At 34.0% G+C, this 25,498-nt stretch overlaps 1 protein-coding gene and 1 long non-coding RNA gene across 22 annotated transcripts in view; both read right to left on the bottom strand.

Moving 5' to 3' along the window:
- The window catches only part of EMC2 (ER membrane protein complex subunit 2), a 251,640-nt gene that overhangs the window by 178,650 nt on the left and 47,492 nt on the right, over positions 1-25,498 (bottom strand). For 19 of the 20 annotated variants that reach the window (XR_013351589.1, XR_013351587.1, XR_013351590.1 and 16 more), the window contains exon 11: positions 13,520-13,680. Coding sequence is in view for 4 of the 20 variants with exons in the window: in XM_077846975.1 (XP_077703101.1) it covers positions 13,525-13,680 (156 nt within the window). In the remaining 16 variants the exon portion in view is untranslated. Of the gene's footprint in view, positions 1-11,155; positions 12,267-13,519; positions 13,681-25,498 lie in introns of those variants that run through there. The other variant, XM_077846976.1, reaches the window with a different exon arrangement.
- On the bottom strand, positions 14,233-21,257 carry LOC144283180 (uncharacterized). Of its 2 annotated transcripts, none has more exons than XR_013351604.1 (2): positions 21,066-21,257; positions 14,233-14,370 (listed from the first exon to the last, which is right to left on the bottom strand). It is a non-coding gene; the product is annotated as an uncharacterized LOC144283180 (long non-coding RNA). The 2 variants fall into 2 exon arrangements; XR_013351603.1 differs by having other exon boundaries at positions 21,100-21,257.

The raw sequence follows: 25,498 nt of genomic DNA, 5'->3' as shown, positions 1-25,498 counted from the left end.
TATAAAAAAAGCATGAAAATAGCCATAAGAAAGTGTGAAATCTTGTCATTTAAAAAGACATGGATGGATCTAGGGAATATAATGCTAAGTGAAATTAGAGAAAGACACATATATGATTTCACTCATATATGGAATTTAAGAAACAAAACAAATGAAGAAAGGAAAAGAGAGAGAGAGACCAAAAAACACACTTTTTTTTTTTAAACAAGCTCTTAACTACTGAAAACAGAGGGTGACCAGAGGGGAGGTGGATGGAGGGATGGGTGAAGTAGATGACAGGGATTAAGAGTACTAATCTTGATGAGCACTGAGTATAAGAAGGAACTTTTGAATCACGATATTGTATACCTGAAACTAATTTACCATTATATGTTAAACTGCACTGGAATTAAAATAAAATAATAAAATACAAAATAAATAAGTAAAGCCCATAAATTCACTGAAGAGATGAGAATAATAAATATGAATAGCTAAAACTGAGTTTGTTGTAAACTAAGTCCTATAGGTACTTGCTTTGACACATTATTATCCAAACTAATGAGAAAGAACTTATATTATCCCTGAGACAGGGTATTTAAAGAAGAGGAGTGGCATCCCAAACTCTTCAAATAAGATCCCCCCCCCCAAAAAAAAAGGTCAAGGGAATTCTCTTGAAAAACATTGAAATAGCAAAAAATCTTTCTCCAACTCTTTCTTTTGATAAGAAGTCACTGAAAATCCCTAAGGAAATTCATGATATGAATCCAAGTGGTCACAGAATTACCAACAGGATAGTAATAGTAGCAGTACACAATCATTACTTTAAATCAGTATCTATCGCCATTCAACGTTTCATATGTGCCAAGTACTGCTGATAATCATTATATGATCAATCCTTACAACAATCTTAGAAGTAGAAATTCTTGGTCCTATTTTGCAGATTAGAAAATTGAGGTTTCTCCAAATTGTGAAAATTTGAAATAACCTACCTAACTTTAGTTTTTCTCAGAAGGCATAAACTGTAGAAATATATTTATGAAGCTTAGTGGGTAACATTCCAGTCATCAATAAACATTTATTGATTACTGACCATATATATGAATGGTACTATGCTAGGAATTTACGTATCAAGAAACAACTTCAGGATGACAGAATTGATAGAATGCATGATGTATCTGAATATCTTGAATTAAGGACTAGGCAACTGGGAACAGTTTGAGTTTAAATTAGTAATAATTGCAAGAAAATACAAGAACAGATAAAGAACACAAGAAGTTATCCAGAAAAGTAAAAACAATTTAATATTTGGACCAGCTGTAATAGCATCTGCATAGTCAAAATGACATGAAATACTAAAAATATGATCAAAATTGCAGTATTAACTGTATCAGGAAGATGGGGATATGGAAGGGTGTTTATATATGGTAGGGATAGAGGAAGAGAGCTAAACCCTCACCTTTTATAATGAAAATTCAACATATTATGCTTAAAACTGAAAAAATCAAGAAGAAACAACATGAACTCAAGACATCAATGTAATGGTAAAAATTAAATGGACATAAGTTAAAAGGATGAATAAGTGACCTTACAAAAATTATTTGACTAAGTTATGTGCATATATAGTTTGATAAAAATTAAAATGAACGCTATGAATTATAAACCATGGTGAATTTCTGAGTAAAAGAATAACAAGCTTGTTCTGAATGTATTAAGAAAACTTTTTTTTACTTTTTTTTTTAAAGAAAAAGAAACCTTTTTCTGTTGGCACTGCAAAAGAAATGTTTAAAAGAAGGGAGGGAAATCAGTTGGAAATCTATTCCCCTAAGTTGAAGGGACTATATTGAGCCAAGTTAGTGGGACCAAAAAGAAAGAGAATAATTTAAAATAAAGTTTAGAAATATAATCAAAAGGACTTGGAGATTAATGGAATAAAAAAACATGCAGAGGGGGAATGTTTAGAACAATTAAGAGGGATGTTTAAAATAATTCAGAGGTTTATAGCAGTTGCCAGGCAGAGCTGCTCTATAAATAATTTTTCCTATTAATTCTTAATAATATATCTATTATTATGTGCTTTATGTAAATATATAACATGCAATATTTTTTTATTTTTATCATACATATAATTATATATCCTATATATATAATCTAGAGAGATATTAATCCCTTGTTGGCTATATAATTGCAGGTATCACTTCTCAGTGGTTTATCTTTTCACTTTTTTTGTAGTTTTGAGTTTCTATTTAGATTCCAGTTAGTTAACATACAGTTTAATATTGGTTTCAGGTGTAGAATTTAGTGATTTATCACTTACATACAACACCCAGTGCTCATCACAAGTGTCCTCTTTAATATTCACCACCCATTTAGCCCATCCCCCACCCACATCCTCTCAGTTTGTTCTCTATAGTTAAGAGTCTCATGGTTTGCCTCTCTCTCTCCTTTTTCCTCCTTCCCCTACCCTATGTTCATCTGTTTTGTTTCTTAAATTCCACATAGGAGTGAAATCACCTGGTATTTCTCTTTCTCTGATGACTTATTTGACTTAGCATAATACACTCTAACTTCATCCATATCATTGCAAATGACCAGATTTCATTCTTTTTTATGGCTAGGTAAATATTCTATTGTATATATATACTACATCTTTTTAATCCATTCATTAGTTGATAGACACTTGGGTTGTATCCATAGTTTGGCTATAGTAGATTATGCTGCTATAAACACTGAGATACATATATTCCTTTGAATTAGTATTTTTGTATTCTTTGGGTAAATATCTAGTTGTGCAACTGTTGGATGTAGGGTAGTTCTATTTTTAACTTTTTGAGAAACCTCCATACCATTTTCCAGAGTGGCTGCACCAGTTTGTATTCCCACCAGCAGTGCAAGAGAGTTCCCCTTTTTCACATCCTCGCCAACACCAGTTGTTTCTAGCATTGTTGATATTGGCCATTCTGGCAGGTGTGAGGTGACAGCTCATTGTAGTTTTGATTTGTATTTCCCTGATGATGAGTGATGCTGAGCATCTTTTCATGTTTGTTGGCCATGTGTATGTCTTCTTTGGAAAAATATGTATTCATGTCTTCTACCCATTTTTAAATTGGATTATCTGGGTTTTGGGTATTGAGTTTTATAAGTTCTTTATATATTTTGGATACTAACGGTTATCAGATACGTAATTTACAAATATCTTCTCCCATTCTGTAGGCTGCCTTTTACTTTTGCTGACTGTTTCCTATCTGGATATAGTGCTTTTACTTAGTGATATCTGAAATAACTCTTTACTGTAATACCATATAGATGGGCATTTCCTTCAACAAAACTAAATAGAGATGCTTTATATTTTCTGTGCACTGTAAGGCTGGATGCTTTTCACATCTACAGGATATTATAGCAAAGAATTATTTCAGATTACTAAGTGAAAGCCCTATATTCAAAGAGAATCATTGGCAAACTAGCAAAATCAAAAGCAAATCAATAATTTGCATGTTTAGCCTAAAATTTCATGTCACAAAAATGGTTTGTTCTTAATCCAGCTAGCTAATAGATATCCCTAATCACTCTTATATTTGGTGATGAATAATATAGTAGTATGGAATTAAGAAATAACTTTTAAATTCAATCACTAGAAACATGAGCTAACTACCTAAGAAGAGAATGTACTTTTGGACCTCAACAAAGGAAACTTATTACTTATATTACAAATTTTAAGTTAGTATTAAACAAATTCATGGTGTTAATGAAGGAGAAATACAAATGAGAAAATGACGCACTCTTACTCAAAAATTAGAGATATAATCTAATTTTTCTACTTCCTGAACATAATTATACCGTTATTTTGTTCACCCTAAATCCACACAAACACAGACTTGGGCATTTTAGTGCCACTGAGCCTTATCCTTAGCACAAACTTTGGGGTGAGCTATACCTTTTTCCCCCTGAATCAATTTTTCTTCCTTAGTTGAACATAAGAAAAAAGAAACTATAAGACCTGGCCAGCTGCTTCAATGCTGAAGGAAATTGTTTTGGTATAATTCAAAATGAGGGGAAAAAGTCAGAAAATTTGGAAGGTTCAAGCCATTTTAGACCATGCCCAGTCATCTGCATGTAGGCTGTATGGCTCATTTGGCAACTTCCAAAACACCTATGCACCATACAGGTTCAGCATTTAAGTATTAAATATGTGTGGCCTGAATTGGCTTCCACCAGTTGACTATCTTATTTCATGCAGTCCAAATCAGCCACAATGTTAAATATCCTTCTAACTAAAACAAACTAAGCACAAAGCTGTCAGGCAAGCAAAGGGCAGGAGAAGAGGACTCTTAGGTTGAAAGATACAAAAACTATTTACTGACTCATCAAAGAAGATGCTGGATTTTACTAAATCTTCAACTGATTAAAGTGAAAGTGAATAATCCTACAAATTCAGCAAACACGATAGCAAATCAGAGACCATTTAGGGATTTAGGAAGAGAAAAATAATCACTGGAGCTTAAAACACTTGGTAAGCTAAGGAGGTCATCTTTCACCATAGGTACAAAGTAGGAGATTTTAATAAAGTTGAATTCCTTTCTTACTAATATCTTTTGTTCATTGGGAATTTTTTATTTTTTATTTATTTTTTTTTGGGGGGGAGTTTAAATTATTAAAGAGACGGTGCTTTTTGGTATAGAATGCTTTCTATAAGCAATATATGTTACAAAACTACATACTTTATTTTTGCCATATTGGGAAGTAAGGTTGTTCATGATTTAAGTTTTGTACAGTGTTTACTCTGCAGTTCTAACCTACAAAAGCTTTCTGCCATGCTACTTTTGAAAAGAAAGTATGAAACCTTTTGGTTTATATAAAAGTAGAAGATTGGTATTTTTTAATAAACAGTAACATAGGTCCTAAAAGACATTTATCTGTTCCAATTTCCCTTTGGTGTAATTTGTTGCTTTAGATTGGTCTATCTAAACTTTTAATGCAAAAAGAAATAGTCCTAGATTGAAATATCAAGAGAAAACATATTCCTACTTAAAATCAAAAGGGAACAATAGCTCTTACTCCCACTTAAAAAAATCCAGATCCTGTTCTGTTATTCGTCCTTTAGAAATGAAAGTCTAATAAGTATAAAATAACATTTAAATGGAATACATTTACTTCTTTTATTCATTTTCAAAGCAAGTTCTCTGATGGAACATTTGCATTTCTTATTTTTTTCCCTTCCTGGCCTTTAACCAGCTTGCTATTTTCCAAATGATATTTCATTTCTGGGCTTTGTTACATGCTAATAATCTTATTCATTTCCTTGTTACCTAGATCCAATAACTTACTTTGAACCAAAGCAGTGTTTTAAGTGTTGCATCAAAACCTAATATTAAATGAAGCTATTTATTAATCTTGTCATATAATGTTATCATTTAGCTCTGTGCCACAAATTGATGCTGTTCTCTTTTTTTAAAATTTGGTCTCCTCTATTTGATAATATTCTAAATCAAGTCAAATTTGAAAGTGCACAAATAGAATTTCTATGAATTACCTTTCTAACTTGGTAATGTTAAATAACACCTGAATCCCTTCCTAAATTCTCTAAGTGAAATTAATAAAAGTATTCTTTTTTTAATTTAAATGTCGATCAGAACTAAATCTAATGGCCAAAACCTTAACAACACCACCCAGTGCTCATCACTAGTGCCCTCCTTAATACCCTTCTATTTAACCCATCCCACCACCCACCTCCCCTCAATTTATTCTCTACAGTTTAGAGTTTGTTTTCTGTGAGCACCTGGGTAGCACAGTCAGTTAGGCAGACTATTCTTGGTTTCGGCTCAGGCTGTGGAATCAAGCTCAATGTCGGCCTCTGTGCTCAGCCTGAGTCTCCTTGGGTTTCTCTTTCCCTCTCTCATGCTCTCTCTCTCAAATAAATAAATAAGTCTTTTAAAAAAGAGAGAAAGAGAAAGAGAGAGAGTCTGTTTTCTAGTTTGCCTCTCTCTTTTTTTTGTCCCTATGTTCATTTGTCTTGTTAAATTCCACATATAAGTGAAATCATACGGCATTTGTATTTCTCTGATTTATTTCACTTAGCATCATACTCTCTGGTTTCATCCATATCTATTTCATCAAGTCTTACTACTTTTAAGTTTTAATATTTCTTAAATCTGCCCATTTTCTCTCATCCTTTTTTACTATAGTCACATTTTTTTTCACCTCTCTAATTAGCCTACTTCCTTCCTCCAACTATATTTCTAAGTTGCGACTTTCTCATTCTAATTAGGTTTGGATACTGTATGAAATAAGATACAGTATATAATGTCATTCATTCTATGGCAATTGCCCTGGAATTGTTATATTTCCTTAGTTCTTTGTCTTTTACTCTTTTTTTTCTTCCACTCCCAATTTTTTTTTTTTTACTTTTAAATTTAAAATTATTTTTAAAAATTTTTACTATTGAAGTATAGTTGACATACAGTGTTATTTAGTTTCAGGTGTACAACACAGTGATTCAAAAGTCTGTACATTAATCAATGCTTACCACAATAAGTGTAATCACCATCTGTCACCATAAGTCATTATGATATTATTGACTATATTCCTTATGTTATGTACTTTTCATCTCTCTGACTTATTTATTTTATAACTGGAAGTTTGTACCTCTTAATCTCCTTCACTTAATTTGTCAACCCCCATCCCTTTCTTTGAGTGTGTTTGGCAACCAGGAGTTTGTTCCCTGTACTTATGATACAAATCAAAATCACAATGAGCTATGACCTCACACCAATCAGCATGGCTAATATCAAAAAGATGAAAAATAACAAGTGTCAATTAGGATGTGGAAAGAAGGGAACCTTTGTGCACTGTTGCTGGAGAATGCCAATTGGTGCAACCACCATGGAAAACAGTATGGAAGTTCCTCAAAATGTTAAAAATTAAAATATCATAAGATTCAGTAATTCCACTACTGGGTATTTATCCCCCAAAATTGTCATAAACCTTAAGCTTCAATCCCCTACTTTCTGCTCTCCCCACTCAACATTCTCTCTTTTCCTCAGGAATTACATGGAAATCCATGCCTACATTAGTTCCTATTTGGCCATTTCCCAAATAGTAATCCTCAAGGGTTTACAAAGGTCTTATAAGAGATTATGATGTTAAACTTAACAGTGGTATCTGTTTCAGTATCTACTTTTAAAAATGTTGATAAAAATTATTTTTTAAATATCCATCTAAAATGGAACATGTGAAGAGCCTGGGAGGGCAAGTGCTGTAGAATGAATAGTGAGTATCAGAAATCAGAGGGAGGTCCTCCAGATATAGTCATTGTCAGTTTTTTTTTACAACTCAGCAGAGCACTACTGGTAATCATGAAGGTAGTAATCATTACTTAAATTTATATAACCTATTTTTGGTCTTTTATTACCTAATTTATGTCCATAATTATCATTGATTAAATAAGGATAACATAAGAAAGTGCTGGAATATATATATTAACACCTATTAGTGAGTATAAACATAATAAATGTATAAATTTGCCTCGAAATGATCTCCTTCAGATTCATTAGTTCAATCTGTCTCATCAAAATTCTTTAAAAATGTATCAGTATTTCTTGTACCTCAGAAAGCAATTATAGTAAAATAAACCATACTGACTATTATATCTAATTTGTCTTTATTTGAACTGGGAATATAAACTACTAATATCTATGATATATATGTGGAGGTATACTAATAAGTAGCAACTTTTTCTCTTAGTTTATCACTTAAGAATAAAATATAGTAATTACAAAAACTTTTTGCTAAATCACTTCATTACATGCCACAGAAAAATTGGAAAGTAATTTTTAGAACTTCTGAGTTTGAAAAATCATATATTATTGTGAAATTCATCCATAACGTTTAGGAGTAATTACCTATATCAGTAGTTCCCAAAAGTATATTCCTCAGAACAGTACTTTATGGAATTTTTAAAATTAATAATGCCTTTATCGTTTGAGGAAAAAAATGGTACACATTTAGTTTAGAAAGTATACTAGAAAGTGCCAGGAAGAAACTAAAAGAGACTACCAATATTCCATCACCCCAAAATAATCATTGCCAATTCCTATTGAACATCTTCACAAATCTGTACAATTTGCAAAAGAGTACTTCAGATGTCAGATATATATATAATTTCAGGAAAAAATAGAATAATCAAGTTTATTTTTAATTAATTTTTTAAATAAATAGAAGGCATTACTGAAATTCAGATAAAAGTATAACTCCACAAGAGATAGATTTACATAAAAACTCTCTAAAAGTATGAAAAAAATATAAAAATTTTTCTGTCACTTTTGAAGCTATGTGTTTTATCACTAAACTGTCTCCTTGCAATGAAAATTAGAGTATCACATTTTTCCTTGTATGTAATCTCCACCCTTCTCTTATTTTTATTATATTTTTCTCTTAAGATCATCAAAGCTTACATTTATACTTTGTTCATTTATATTTTGTAATTATAACCCCAGTTACCTAGTCCTATATTTATTGTTTAAATAGGAATAATGAGATACTACACTACAGGTATTTAAGATGTTTATAGCAGCAATGGCCACGATAGCCAAACTGTGGAAGGAGCCTCGGTGTCCAACGAAAGATGAATGGATAAAGAAGATGTGGTTTATGTATACAATGGAATATTACTCAGCTATTAGAAATGACAAATACCCACCATTTGCTTCAACGTGGATGGAACTGGAGGGTATTATGCTGAGTGAAGTAAGCCAGTCGGAGAAGGACAAACATTATATGTTCTCATTCATTTGGGGAATATAAATAATAGTGAAAGGGAATATAAGGGAAGGGGGAAGAAATGTGTGGGAAATATCAGAAAGGGAGACAGAACGTAAAGACTGCTAACTCTGGGAAACGAACTAGGGGTGGTGGAAGGGGAGGAGGGCGGGAGGTGGGAGTGAATGGGTGACGGGCACTGGGGGTTATTCTGTATGTTAGTAAATTGAACACCAATAAAAAATAAATTAAAAAAAAAAGATTAAATGAGAATTACACAGAAATACCTTATAAATTGTAAAGTGCTAGAGAAGTATTTGTTCTAAACATTAACACTTCCCATCACTCTTTCTCTATACTCATTTTCCTAAATTCTCATCCTAAAGAAAACAATTTGCTTACTATATTTCTAGATGGTTATTTTGTCCCAAGACTGACATATAAACTGCTGCTCCTGGGATGCCTGGGTGGCTCAGCAGTTGAGAATCTGTCTTTGGCTCAGGGCACGATCCCAGAGTCAGGAATCATGTCCCACATCAGGCTCCTTGCAGGGAGCCTCCTACTCCATCTGTCTATGTCTCTGCCTCTCTCTGTATGTCTCTCATGAATAAATAAATAAAATCTTTTTAAAAATTATTAATTAATTAATTGTTGCCCCTACCTTGAATCTAAACTATCATCCAACTTTCAGTATCAAGAGTAAGTCTTTTCCGCCTCTCCAAGTTCTAAAGAACTTTCAACCTACAGGGATATCTTCTGAAGATATACTAAATATATTTATATTTATAAATTAATATTTATATATAATATTTTAATACTAAAATATTAAATCACCAGGCAGTAAGAATTACTTTTATATTGTCCTACTGGACAGTTACTTGATATTTACACTAATAGAATTTTCATTCTCATACACTGGCTTTCAAACTAAATTGTAAGCTCTTTAAGGGCAAGATCTCAGTATTAGATTTTTGTCTCCACATGTTTTATACATACAGGTAATACCCATGCATTTTCTTCATATGCTTCCACAGACCAGGGAATATCATTGTGCAACATAGTTGGAGGCATACACAATGTTTCAAGTTAACTTAGTAGATATTTACTAAACTTTGTCTCATAGACTGCCAATATTCAAAAAATAAAATGAAATACATACACTACAATGAACATAATCTATAAATCTACAAGTTACAATGAATATCACTTAATATGTCAACATTAAGGAGTTAATTCTTAGTTTTTTACATTAAGAATCAATATTAAGAAGGTGCTTCTGGGGATGCCTGGGTGACTCAGCGGTGGGCATCTGCCTTCAGCTCAGGTTGTGATCCCAAGTCCCGGAATTGAGTCCCACATCAGGCTCTCTACAGAGAGCCTGTGTCTCTGCCTCTCTCTGTCTCTCATAAATAATAAAATAAAAAAAATAAAAAGAATATCCTCTTTATGTGGTTTATGTATACAATGGAATATTACTCAGCCATTAGAAACGACAAATACCCACCATTTGCTTCAACGTGGATGGAACTGGAGGGTATTATGCTGAGTGAAATAAGTCAATCGGAGAAGGACAAACATTATATGGTCTCATTCATTTGGGGAATATAAAAAATAATGAAAGGGAATAAAGGGGAAAAGAGAAAAAATAAGTGGGAAATATCAGGAAGGGAGACAGAACATGAAAGACTCCTAACTCTGGGAAACAAACTAGGGGTGGTGGAAGGGGAGGTGAGTGGAGGGTGGGGGTGATTGGGTGACAGGCACTGAGGTGGGCACTTGACAGGATGAGCACTGGGTGTTATTCTACATGTTGACAAATTGAACACCAATAAAAAATAAATTTATAAAAAAAAATTTAAAAAAAAGAAGGTGCTTCTGTGTTTTTAATATTAAGAAGGTATTTCTTGGGATACCTGAAAATCTTTATAAACAAATATCACAGGTTTATGTGGTAGATGTAGATGGTTTAGAACACTGGCTTGTGAGCTAAGTATGTGCTAACTTGAAAATATATACTGGAAGTTGTTTTTAAAAAGAAGTCTCAGATATTAATGAGTTTAAATTTATTTTCTATTTTGCTTATCTTATAAAAATTGAGGGAAAACTTCTTTTATCAGTTCATTTAGATTTTCATGTACTTTCAGTAAATAAAAGCTTATATAATAATATTAATAATGATGATGGTTTTTCTTTGATCAAAATAAACAAAATAAGCATCATTCTACATAGGCTAACTTCCCATATTAAAATTCCACCTGAAAAGCACCATGTCAACTAATAAGACAGTATGTTTAGTTTTTATCTTTTGGATTTTCATATAACTATACAAGTTTATTATATAATAATAAGTTTATTATATAATAATAATATAATAATTATAATAATTATAATGCAAACATAGTCAATTATAGGTAGAGTAACTATGGCCCACAACAGAAGTTACATTTGGCGTTCTTGGAATATAAGGCTCCAAGTAACAGGAAGCTACGGCTTCATTGCCAAGGAGTCAAGTTTAGTTTGCTTTCTTTTTCTCTCCCTTTTCAACTAGCCAAAATACAAGTTCCACTGCAAATGCAACAACCAGCAAACACAGATGACGTCATAAATACATAATGCTGCCAAGTAGGAAACCCCACAATGACGGATAACAGAACTCCCCATAGCAACTGGACAGCATAAAATCTTGAAGCTATACAGTAAATAAAATGCATGCATCCCTTATAACTGAAATATAAATGTGTTCAGTTTTTAGTACTAACATTAACTACTTACTATTACCCAATGGGTATTTTTCTGTCTGGTGCATATTCTTAGTGAGCTAAGAAATTTTTATAAGTTTTTCACTCTGAACTTCTGTACTATATAACTGCTATCAAGGAGGTTCAGCTGTGCTTAAGTAAAACTCGCAATACTTAATTTAAAAAAATCTAAAAAACAAAAACAAAAACCTGCTAACTAAAATTACAGTCTTATAACTTGAGTGTTAAACTTTAGCAATTGAATGACATTCCTCACCAATATCAGTTGGCTTACAGACAAAATATGAAATTGACAAATATTTATAAGCATCCACAGTGGCAACAATATATGTCAGATGCTATAGGGAAAGGAAATTGAAGACAAGACCTCAACTTTGCAGGAATTTTTCCCATAGTTTGTAGAAGTCACTTATATAGGGCACTAATAAATCAAGTAATATTTCACCAGAAAATCTGATTCTTTATAGGATGCTATAAGAAACAACATTTGCCCACAATTGCTTTGAAGTCTGAACTCTCCAAAGCAAAAATTTCAGGCATTACTTATTAACAGATACAAAAAACTAGAAAAGCATCTCTTAAAGCTTAGATAAGACAGAGGTTCATGATATCTCCAAATAGGTTTGGTTTTAAATCCAAAATATTTTGCATTGATTTTTATAAAAATCTTTCCCCATCACATTCATTGCGAAATGTCAATGCTGAAAAGTGACATCACCAATTGGCAGAGTAGGAGACCCCAGCTTCCAATTCTCCACAAGGTCAACAATTAGGCAGCTGTTCATAAAAAAAAAAAAAAAAAAGTTTTGGGAGAGCTCAGGAGTCCACTTAAGAAATTTAGCAAATAAAAAATAAAATAAATTTAAAAAAATTTTAAAAAAAAGAAATTTAGCAAATACAGTAGAATAAAAAACTTGAAAATAGCCACACAAAAAGGAAAGAAAGAACAGCTTCATTTTGCCTGCTTCAATCTCCCCAGGCTGGCACTGTTCCCTGCCAAAAGGGAACTCACCAGCTAGAAAGGTTCCCCTCACTGTGATAGGATGAGCGATCAGCTTCCCTAATCCTTTCAGAGCACTGCATGAAGAATCCTTCAGTTTCACATCACCCAGACATCAGCAAAGCCAAAAAGTACAGCTATGGCTAGGAATAAGAAGCACAGGGGCTACCAGTATCAGCCAGATAGTGAGAGTGACCATGGTTCCCAGGGACTTCCTCTGCAAAGGACTTCAGGAGTTTTTGCCACTGAGGAAACCAGCATAGTCACGTAGAGCTCCCCACAGATTTCATGGGTTTTCACCCCCCAGGTTGCATGTTGACAAAAGTCAGATACTGAATTCCTCTCCCCACTTTCACATTCCCTCCCTACTAGAGCTTGAGATCCACACTGACACTCCACTGTAGATTCTACTGCTGCACAATTGCAAGATCTCAGCCTAGACCCCCATGGCTGATCCCATCACCATGCAACATGCTCAGGGCTAGCTCCTCTAGCTGTGCTCCTGCATAAGTCCAGCCTGACTCCTATCACCAACCTCCACTGTAATACATATACCCAAGGCACAACCCTGCAGCCATGAGAATTCCCACTGACAGCCAAGGCCCCCACAGCTTCCAGTGCACAGCTTCCTTGACTCCTTGTTGCTTCCCTTGGCCCCTGACACTATGTGAATGTCTACAACCAGCCCCAGTCACTATACTGGAGCCTGCAGCTGGTGCCCAGAGCCAAAGGTGTGTATACCACGAGCTCTAACCACTACCACTACCACTACCTGCCCTGGTCTCTAGCCACTGGACCTGAAATTGCTGCCAAGGAACAAAAGCCTTTGCAGCCAATGCAGATTCCCCACAATGTTCGTCAAGGGCCACAGAATTGTAGATGTTATGGACTTCAGCAGGCCAAGCCATTGAAAAATCACATCCTGCAGGGCTCAGACCCACCACACATACCTGCACTTGTTATCCTAAACCAATAGTCCCCATATCACATTTCAGCGTGCCCCCCAACATAGGTAAAGATCTTTTCTTACCAAAGTCAGTCCATAAAGTCTCGTGGGGTGACTCCTTCTTCAATTGCACACTTATGCAAAGCTACTGGGATCATGAAGAAAGCAGGGAAACATGACACCACCAAAGGAACACAGTAAATTTCCAGTAAATGATGCCAAAGAAATGGAGATCCAGGAACTGCCTGATAAAATAATTCAAAGTAATTATTATAAAGATGCCCATAGAGCTACAAAAGAATACAAAAAATAAAATCAAAAAAGAAATATAAAAACAAAATGAAAAAACATAAAAAAAGAATCAAAGAGCAATTTTGGAACTGTAAAATACAATGGCTGCACCGAGGACATCAATAAAAGCTTCAACAGGAGACTGTACCAACCTAGTAGAAGAAATAAACAATGAACTCAAAGATAGATCATTCGAAATTATCCAGTCAGATAAGCAAAAGGAAAAATTAACAAATAATGAAGAAAGCCTACAATATTATAAAATACCATTAAAGGAAACCATTTATACATCAGTGAAGTCACAAGGGAAAAAAGGGAGAGAAGGGGTAGAATGTTTATATAAAGAAATAATGTCTGAGAACTTCCCAAAACTGGGGGAAGATTTAGCCATCAAAATTCATGAAGCTAATAAGTGTCCCCACATCTCAACCCAAAACAATCTTCTCAAGTTACATTATCATGAATTTTAAATCAATCAAAGACAAAGAATGTTAAAAGCACAGGAGGAAAATCATTTCCCTCATACAAGGGAATCTTTATTAAACTATCACTGGTTTTCTCAGCAGAGAACTTGCAGGCCTAGGAGAGTGAGGTGACATATTCAAAGTTCTGAAAGATAAAAACTGCCAACCACGATACTTTACCTGGCAAAGTAAAAGGACACTAATTAGTAATATGAAAACACATAAAAATATATAATAAACTGGTAAAGGTAAGTATATAGTCAGATTCAAAATATTCTCATACTTTAATATGATGGTGTGGTAACCACTTAATTCTATGATAAAGATTAAAGAAAAAAGCATTAAATACAGCTGTAGATACAAGTAATTTGTTAGATATATAATATAAAAAGATATAAATTGTGACATCAAAAATATATGTGAGGGGAAGGAGGAAAGGGTAGAATTTTTACATACAATCTAAGTTAAGTTGCTATCATTTTAAAATAGACTGCTATATATAAGATGTTTAATGTAAGCCTCAGGATAAACATAAACGAAAACCTACAATAGATACATACAACATAAAAAGAAGGGAATCAACGTACACCACGACAGAAAATCATCAATCCACAAAGATAGAAGAGAAGAAACAAAGGACCTACAAGAGTCAGAAAACAATAAAATAGATGGCAATAGTAAGTCTTTATCTATCTCTAATTTCTTTAAATGTAAGTGAATTAAATTCTCCAATAAAAAGACATAGGGCGGGGATCCCTGGGTGGCGCAGCGGTTTGGCGTCTGCCTTTGGCCCAGGGCGCGATCCTGGAGACCCGGGATCAAATCCCACGTCGGGCTCCCGGTGCATGGAGCCTGCTTCTCCCTCTGCCTATGTCTCTGCCTCTCTCTCTCTCTCTCTGACTATCATAAATAAATTTTTAAAAAATTAAAAAAAAAAGACATAGGGCAACTAAATGATTAAAAAAAAAACAAGACCCAACTATATGATTCCTATAAGAGACACAATAACTTCAAGAACACACAGAGGCTCAAGGTGAAAGGACAGAAAAAGGCATGCCAAGCAAATGGAATTCAAAAAAGAGCAGGTATAGCTACATTTATATCAGACAAAACAGACTTTAAGTCAAAAAATCGAACAAGAAACTAAGAAGGTTATTATATTATGATAAAGGGGTTAATTCATCAAAAATATATAACAATTATAAATATATATGTACCCCACATCAGAGCACCTAAATATAAGCAAATACTAAAAGATCTGAAGGGAATAATAAACAAGAACATATTAATAATAGGTGACTTCAATATCCCACTTTCAACAATGAGTAGACCATGCCGACAAAATATTAAAAGGAAACACTTAAATTGTACTTTACACCAAAAAGACTTAACAGAAATATACATTCCATTCAACAACAACAGAACACATACTGTTCTCAAGTGCACAGAAACATTCACTAGACTAATCTATACGTTAGGTCATAAAACAAATCTTAGCAAACTGAGAAGATTGAAATCATACCAAGAATCCTTTCCAAACACAATGATTTGATACTAGAAATAAGTAACAGGAGAAAAGGTGGAAAATTCACAAATACATAAAAATTAAACTCCTGAAAAGCCAATGAGTCAAAGATAAAATCAAAGAGAAACTAGAGGGCAGCCCGGGTGGCTCAGCGGTTTAGTGTGCCTTGGGCCCAGGGCGTGATCCTGGAGATCCGGGATCGAGTCCCACGTCGGGCTCCCTGCATGGAGCCTGCTTCTCTCTGCCTATGTCTCTGCCTCTCTCTCTCTCTCTCTCTCTCTCTCTCTCTGTCTCTCATGAAAAAATAAAATATTAAAAACAAAAAACAAAGAGAAACTAGAAAATATCTCGAAACAAATGATATTGAAAACACAACCTACCAAAATGTATGGGATGCAGAAAAAGTAGTGCTAAGAGAAAATTTTATACCAATAAGAGCTTACATTAAAAAGAGAAAGACCTCAAATAAATAGCCCAAATTTATACCTTAGGGAACTAAAAAAACGGTGGCACATGGGTGGCTCAGATGGTTAAGCATCTGCCATCAGCTTAGGTCATGATCCCAGGGTTCTGGAATCCAGCTCTGAGTCAGGCTCCCTACTCAGCAGGGAGCCTACTTCTCCCTCTCTCTCTGCCCCTCCCTGCCACTCATACACACGCACCTGCTCTCTATCTAAAAAGAGAGAGAGTAGAAAACAACCCCCAAAAATAAAAAAATTGAAGAGCTGGTTTTGTGAAAAGATAAACAAAATTCACAAACCCATAGGTAGACTTACCAAGAAAAAAAGGAGGACTCAAATAAAACCATAAATGAAAGAGGAGATATTACAACTGATACCAGAGAAATATAAATAATCATAAGAGACTGCCATGGACAATCATACAAATAGGACAAGCTCCAAGAAATGCATAAATTCATAGAAATACACAACCTATTAAAACTGAATCATGGGGTGCCTGGGTGGCTCAATCAATTAGGCATCTGCCTTTGGCTCAGATCATGATCCCGGGGTCCTGGGATCAAGCCCCACATCAGGCTCCCTGCTCAGCAGAAAGCTTCTTCTCCCTCTCCTGTTTCCCTTGCTTATGCTCACTCTCTCTGTGTCAAATAAATAATCTCTTTAAAAACAATAAATAAAACTGAATCATATTTTAAATATTTTATTTATTTATTCATGGGAGACACAGAGAGAGAGACAGAGACATAGGCAGAGGGAGAAGCAGGCTCCCCACGGGGAGCCCAATGTGGGACTTGATCCCAGGACCCTTGGATCATGCCCTGAGCCAAAGGCAGACGCTCAACCGCTGAGCCACCGAGGTGTCCCAATAAAACTGAATCATGACTAGAAAATCATAACATATCAATTCCTAGCAAGAATATTGACTCAATAATCAAAAATCTCCCAGTAAAGAAAAAGTCCAGGACCAGATGGCTTCACTAGTGAATTCTATTAAACATTTAAATAATTTATCCTAATCCTGTCAAAGTCTTCCAAAAATCTGAAGAGGAGAGAACATTCCCAAATAGATTTTACAACGCCAGAACTTTTTTAATACCAAAGCCAGAATAGGATACCACAAGAAAACTACAGGCCAGTATCATTGCTGAATACACATGCAAAAATTCCTAACAAAATACTAGCAAATGAATTCAAAAGCACATTAAGAGGACCATACACCATAATCAAGTGGGATTTATCCCTAGAATGCAAAGATGGTTATGTGAAAATCAATCAATATGATAAAACACATTAATGTGCTAGAGGAAAAAAATCGCATGATCATTTTAATAGATGCAGACAAAAAGCACTGAACAAAATTCAAAATTCTTTCATAATAAAAACTCTCAACAAGTAGGCTAAAGAATATACCTCACATAATAATGGCCATACCTGACAAACCTACAGATAACATCATACTGAGCAGTGAAAGATTGAAAACATTCCCACTGATCCGGGATCAAGTCCCACGTCTGGCTTCCTGCGTGGAGCCTGCTTCTCCCTCTGCCTATGTCTCTGCCTCTCTCTCTCTGTCTGTGTCTCTCATGAATAAATAAATAAATCTTAAAAAAAAAAAAAAGAAAACATTCCCACTAAAATGAGGAACAAGACAAGGGTGTCCACTCTCACACTGCTATTCAACAAAGTACTGACATTTCCTTGACGTCAGAATTGTCAATGATTTTTTGGATATGACACCAAAGGGATAAATGACAAAAGCAAAAAATTACAAGTGATACCACATCAAACTAAAAAGCTTCTATACAGCAAAACAACCAACAAAATAAAAAGGCAACCTGAAAAATGAAAGTATTTGCAAACCACACATCTGATAAGGTTAATTTCCAAATTATGTAAGGAATAATATAACTCTGTAGCAAAAAACCCAAAACTTTTAAATGGGCAAATAATTGGAATTTTTCTAAAGAAGATGTATAAATGGCCACCAAGTACATGAAAAGGTGCTCAGTATCACTAATCATCAGGGAAATGCAAAGCAAAAGTACAGTGAGATAGCACCTCACATCTGTAAGAATGGCTATCATCAAAATATCAGAAATAAATACTGGAGATGTGGTGGGACAGGAACCTACTGCACTATCAGTGGGAATGTAACTTGGTACAGCCACCATAGAAAACAATATGGAGGTTCCTTTAAAAATTAAAAATAGAACTATTATAGGATCCATCAATTCCACTTCTGGGTATATATCCAAAAGAAATGAAATTACTATCTTGAAGAGATATCTGCCCTCCTATATTCACTGCAGCATTATTCATAATAGCCAATACACAGAAAGAACCTAAATGTCCAGTGATAGATGAATGAATAAAGAAAATGTAGTGTGTGTATATAATTCAGCTATAAAAATGGAGGAGATTCTGCCTTTTGTGACAACATAGATGGACCTCGAGGGCATTATGCTAAGTGAAATAAGTCAAAGAAAGACAAATACTGTATGATCTCATTCATATGTGGAATCTAAAAATGTCAAACTCACAGAAACAGGAGATTGATAATTAACAGGGCTAGAAGTTTGAGGAAATGAGAAGATACTAGTCAAAGGGCACAAACTTTGAATTCTAAAATGAGTAAGTTCTAGGGATCTAATGTACAGCATGGTGATTCTAGTTAACAATATGTAATGTTGGGATCCCTGGGTGGCACAGCGGTTTGGTGCCTGCCTTTGGCCCGGGGCGCGATCCTGGAGACCCGGGATCGAATCCCACATCGGGCTCCCGGTGCATGGAGCCTGCTTCTCCCTCTGCCTGTGTCTCTGCCTCTCTCTCTCTCTCTCTCTCTCTGTATGTGACTATCATAAATAAATAAAAAAAAATTAAAAAAAAAAACAATATGTAATGTATACTTGAAAGTTGCTAGGAGAATAAATCTTAAATGTTTTTTCTTCATAACAGTAACAAAATGGAAATTACATGAGGTGAAAGATGTATTAATTAATCTTATTATGGTAAGCACTTTGCAATATATACATGCATCAAATCATTACATTGTACACCTTAAACTTACACAATGTTATATGTCACTTAATATTCCATAAAGGGGGAAAAATGATTTTTAACACTGTCTAGTCGAAGAAATCTATAGGTCTCAAAATCTTGCAGTGTTTTATCAACAAATAAATTTTAAAACTTGTTCTTTTATATGCTTCGTGTCCCACCTGAAAAACCATGAGGGACCAAATAAAAGGTTCTTTCCATTCACATTTTATTAGCATTTGAAAAACTTTACCTACTTGTAATGGTCCGACAACAAGCTCACTCACTGGCTATGTCTTCTACAATTAAACTTAAAAAATTCATTGACCATACCAAGATTAAGGTTTACTGTGTGTGTGTGTGTGTGTATAACTCATTATTCATAATATCTTTCAAATATTTCCATACTTATTTTAATTGGTAATGACATATCAAAATCAGCCCTAATTTCATTGAACTGGGTTTTAAAAAGTGTAACTCCTGGATTTAATTTGTTATCCATGGCAAGAGGGTTTATTAAATAAACTGCTTAATCTGGAACTATTAACAAAAACTATTAACAGAATATTTTATACAGCAACATTGTCTCATATAGGGCATCTGGGTGGCTCTGTCAGTTAAGTGTACAACTCTTGATTTCAGCTCAGATCTCAATCTCAGGATCATGAGTTTAAGCCCCAGGTTGGGCTCCACATCAGATGTGTGGCCTACTTAAAAAAAAAAGTCACATGTGAAAACAACATATATGAAAAAAATCCACAATTATATGATTTAGTTTGATTTTGATTAATATATCCCTACTTTCTGGGGTTTAAAGGAACATTAAATCAGTCCAACAGTTTTATACTTTAAAAATTAAAGTAAAATAAAAAAAAAAATTAAAGTAAAATAAAATTTACTCTAGGTGGCGTACTTCTATAAGCTTGCTGGAGGAAAAAAGTATTGAAAATCAAGCTTTTTCATTTCTGATCAATGACTGTTAAAAATATGAATCCCAATATTAGTTCACGAACATCTGAGATCTGTCAATAGAAAATTAAGTGCAAATTTAAAGTTACTAAGCTAAATTAGGATAGATTAACAAAAAATACTCCATTATGATTCTCTTTAGACTATTAAATTCTTCCTTGTGGAAATATCTTTAAAAAAATCTCATGCAGAAAACTGAAATATTGAGTAGTACCCTGTAAAATGAAAAAAATACTCAATTATTTTTACATCTTTATTTTTTAAACTCTCATTCTAATATTCCCAAGACTGCATTTATGCAAGCACCAGTGTTCTGACTCCTGGGTGCCACTTATGATACAATCACATGTTTGGTATAATGTCTATTTCCTGACTGCTGTTAGTTCCTTTAAATCATCATGCTATTTGAAGTTCCTTGTAGGAAGGCAATTTTTATAGTTTTTCTTCAGGCATTTTTATCTGGAACCTCCCAACTCTGAGTACCCTCACAAGAATTATGGTAATTTTTCCCCACACTTTTTTGGTCAGATTGGGGGGCGAGGGTTACATTGAGAAATTATCAACCAAAGGACTGTGTTTTCCCTGGTTCTCTCTGTCATATGAAGTATGACACATAAAACATATAGTGAAATTAAATCCAAAATAAATTGTCATTTGAGTCCAATTCTTAACATTACTGCCTATAGTTAACAATCTGGAGAGCTTCAAACTGATTTTAAGTTGATATATTATGGTAGACGTTGTTACCTAGATTTTTAAAGAGCTTTTTTTTTTGATAAATCTTAATGTTTTTGGTCATTAACCTGATACAATCACATATTCAAATCATTTTTACCCATGTTTTCATCTAATATTTAGGTTGCCTATAAAATAATTGAACTCACAAAGGATATCTTAGTAATATATCTCTCAAATTACTTAGGTATAAACTCATATTTCTTCAAAGTTAGTGTCCATTCTCTACTTGGAAAAGTTCAGTATTACTTGGACATCTGCAAGTAGATATTTCCCCATCAGTGACTTATTTGGTAAATTAGTCTCCAAGTTGTTTTGGGGCAGCAGTTTGTTGGTAGACCTAGGACCTAAAGACCTAAAAAGGAGTTGTATGTTCTCATAATGCTTGTTTTCTTACATCAACAATAGACATGCAATTGACCCCACTGGAATTCACTCATTTGCAGCTGAAATGGTTTGCTGTGATATGGTTCTAATATAACTTTTTTTTTTTAAGATTTGTATTTATTTATTTGAAAAAGAGAGAGAGAAAGCGCACAAGCAGGGAGAGAGGCAGAGGGAGAGAGAGAGAAGCAAGCTCCCCATTGAGCAGGGAGCCAGACGTGGGGCAAGGTTCCATCCCAAGGTCCTGGGATCATGGCCAGAGCCAAAGGCAGATGCTTAACCAACTAAGCCACCCAGGTGCCCCCTAATTTAATTTTTAAGCATCAAAATCTTTCTATTAATCAGAATTTTAAGAAACAATGAATGTAGAACAACAGAGGACTTATTATTATTTTCTACTATACCCACTGTCATACATATTCAAGCCATCTACACCCTCATTATGGTTATTACAATTGAGTGCAAAAAATACAAATACACCATGTATACATAGAAAGAGAGAAAGGCATATATATGAACATCTGTGTATGTGTGTGAATACATAGAATTTCTCTTTTTAAAGACCACTGACCCACTTCCATCTCCTTTCACTTAAGTCTAAAAAAAAAAAAACAAAACAAAACAAAAAAAAACAACTACTGAGGGTAACTAATACAAATCAAATAAATTCAGTTTGAGTGCCAAGAAAAAATAATAGCAATATTTCTACATATGTACTAATTTTAAAATTACAAAGGGAAAAAACATTCAACGTATAAAACAAATGTATACATGTTTTTTTTTTTTTATTTTGGCATCAAGGGGAAATAGGGTTGCAAAAAAAAAAAATGAAATGGGGAAAAAGGGGAGGAAGCAAAGGAGAGGATAACACAAAGAACACCATACACAAATATAACACAAGAAACAAAGGAAATAACACAATCTCCACAGAATCACTTGCTTCTTCCAATCAGTCTTCCAACAATCAAGTCAACCGTAGAAAAATGGTTTTCAAGTTTTAGTGGGCTTCAGGAATACCTGATGGGTTTGTTAAAACACAAATTGCCGGACTGTGTCCTGAGTTTTCTTATATAGTAGATTGGGATTAAGCTCAATAATTTGCATTTCTAACAAGTCCAGAAATACTTTGAGAACCATTAACAAAAATTTTCAACAGTCCATTAGTCACTTTTGGCCAGTTGCAATATCCTTACATTTGGGAAATTTCTACAGTTTATTGAGAATATCTCATTTATATTGTTAAGCATTGCATTTTTAAAATTATTTATGACATATATACAATCTCATTGGCAGTCTTGTAATATTGTTCATTTAACATGCTGATTAGATTTTTGGGTAACTTTCTGATTATAATTTATTTTGCCACAAAACAAAGTGAAACTAAACTACTTCTGGAAGATTTGTTAAATAAATTATGTCAAGATGTGCATAGTAATTTTTTTTATTAAAAGAATTATGTACTATGCACAGGTATCATGCTATAACCTAGAAAGAAAGAAATGGACAGATATAGGCATGGTCTCTGACCTCCTGTAATTAGAGAATCTACTGAGGGAAACAATTATTTAAAAATATAATTAAGGTGATAAATGCTCCAAATGAAAGTATATGATAATATAAAAGTATACAACAAACTTTTCCTGAGTAGCTAAACGTTTGCTATTTCCAAGTTGCTCCACATAATCATCAGCATACAAAATTATGGGTATGTATCTAGTCATTCTGTGTTGGGGGTGTTATCATTAAAGCTTCAATCTGCACATCCTTATTAATAGCAAATGATGTTGAACATCTTTTCATGTCCTTATTTGCCATCCCTATGGCCTCCTTAAGTGCCTGAGTCTTTTGCCCATTCTTTTTTGCTATTGAATTTCCATAGTTCTTTATTCTGAATAAAAGTCTTTTATTGAATAGATAACTGCAAGTATTTTCTGTCTATGGCTTGTCTTTTCATCTCTTTTTAACAGGTCATTCTCAGAACAAGGTTTTGTTGTTTGACAAAGATTGATTGATTGATTCATTTATAAAGGATTACACTTTTGCTGTCCCTTGAAGAATTCTGGCCTAATCCTAGGTCAAAGAAATTTTTTCCTGTTTTTTTTTTCCTAAAAGCGTTGTAGTTTTACATGTAACATCTAGATCCATGACCCATTTTGAGTTAACTTTTTTATAAGGTGAGAGGTCTAGTTTGAGGGCCTTTTCTGCTATGAATGTCTGATTTTTTCAACTTCAATTGTCCCAGCCCAATTCCACCATTGAATTGCTTATGCATCTCTCTCAAAAATTAGTTTGTCATACTGGTGTGGGTCAATTCTGGATTCTGTTCTGTTCCACTACTCTATCATGCGTCTATCATTCTGACAAAACCACACAGTAACAATACCACACTGTCTTGATTACTATACCTACATATGGCAATATCTGGTAGTCGGATTTCTTCCCACTTTATTTTCATTTGTTAAGTTGTTTAGACTATTTTAGTTCCTTTGCTTTTCATATATTTTTATAAAGCTCTATCTACAAAGCATCTGTGATTTTGATACTAATTGTACCAAACCTATAGTCCATATGGGGGACAACTAACATCTTTACTATATTGTCTCCCAATCCATGAACATGGTATGTCTCTCCACTTATTTAGCTCTTTGATTTCATTAGCATTTGTAGTTTTCAGCAAACATATCCTGTATATTTTAAATTTTTATATTTAATATTTTGAGCAATTATAAATATTGTTTATTCCTAACATATAGAAACATGATTGAATTTTGTTGACCTTGTATTGATCTTATAAAACTCATTTATTAGTTCAGGATGTTTTTGGAGATTTCCTGGGATTTTTCTATGTAGATCATCAGCTTATCTGTAAATATAGACAGCTTTACTTCTTTCCAATCTGTATGCCTTTTGTTCCTTTTTCTCTTCTTACTGCATCAGCAAAGATATCAAGTACTATGTTGAATAGAAGTGATAAGAATACACATCCTTGCCTCATTCCAATCTTAGGAAAATAGCATTTATTCTTTCATCAAGATGATGCTAGATATGTTTTACAGGTCTTTAAAAAATCAGATCAAGGAAGTTTCCTTCTATAGCTAAATTAGTTTTTTAAATCATAAACGGGTGTTGAATTCTGCAAATAATTTTGTACATCAATTGATATGATCATATGGTTGTGCTAACAATTCAGGGCTTTCTTTGGTAGCTGATTACCAGATTGAGGTACGTCCATACAATGGAACATTATTTAGCAATAAAAAGGAACAAACTATCAACACAGCAACAACAGTTATGATCTAAATGGCAAATATACTGAGTGAAAAGCCAGTCTCAAAGGGTTACAAGTTGTCTGATCCTATTGATGTAACACTCTTAAAGTTACATTACAGTGATAGAGAAAAGATCAGTGGATGCTGGTCATTAGGGTTAGATGAAGGTATAACTAGTAAGTAGCAAGAATGAAGTTTGTGATGTTAGGTTCTATATTATGCTTATGGTGATAGTAACATGAATCCAAATATATAACATTTTATAAACAAAAAAATGAGCATGCAAAAATTGTGAAAACCAAATAAGGCCAGTAACTCAGTTAATAGTAATGCTGCAATGTCAATTTCCTATGACAATATATTGTGGTTAAGATAATAGGGAGAAGCTGGTACATGGGAACTCCCATACCGTTTTTGCAACTTCTGGTGAGTCAAAGTATTGTAAAATAAAACACTATTTTAAAAACAAGGGTAGGAAGAAAGAAGAGGGGCCTGACCTCTGATAGATGAGTCAAGGAAGGCTTTTTGCTCTATACAGAGGGAATGAGTACCAAGTTTGTGGAAAAAGACAGCATTAACAAAGCCACAGAATTTAAATATGGCTAAATTCAGAAATAGAGGGGAGAAGAGTAGAAGATAGTTTATAATCAGGAAATCTGAACCGTCCTTCCTGGTTCTGATACTACGTGGAACCTCACAGGCCATGTATAGAGCAACAAAGGGGAACAACTGAAGAGTTTTAATGAGGGGAAAGGTAAAAAGGCATTTCTAGTGATGTGTAGTCATATTCTCACTGCAATGGAGAACAGACTGAGAAGTGAAGATGCAAGAAATCTAGCTTTCTGGCTATTGTGGTTTAGGAGTCAGGTGATGACAGCTTGTTCCAGGGTAGTGGTGGCAATGAAAATGGACAAGAATGGGCAGATCTG

This window comes from Canis aureus, chromosome 14 (genome assembly GCF_053574225.1).
Source record: "Canis aureus isolate CA01 chromosome 14, VMU_Caureus_v.1.0, whole genome shotgun sequence".
Lineage (NCBI taxonomy): Eukaryota > Metazoa > Chordata > Mammalia > Carnivora > Canidae > Canis > Canis aureus.
Note: the sequence above shows the minus strand (reverse complement) of the source record. Positions and strands in the feature narration are given on the sequence as shown.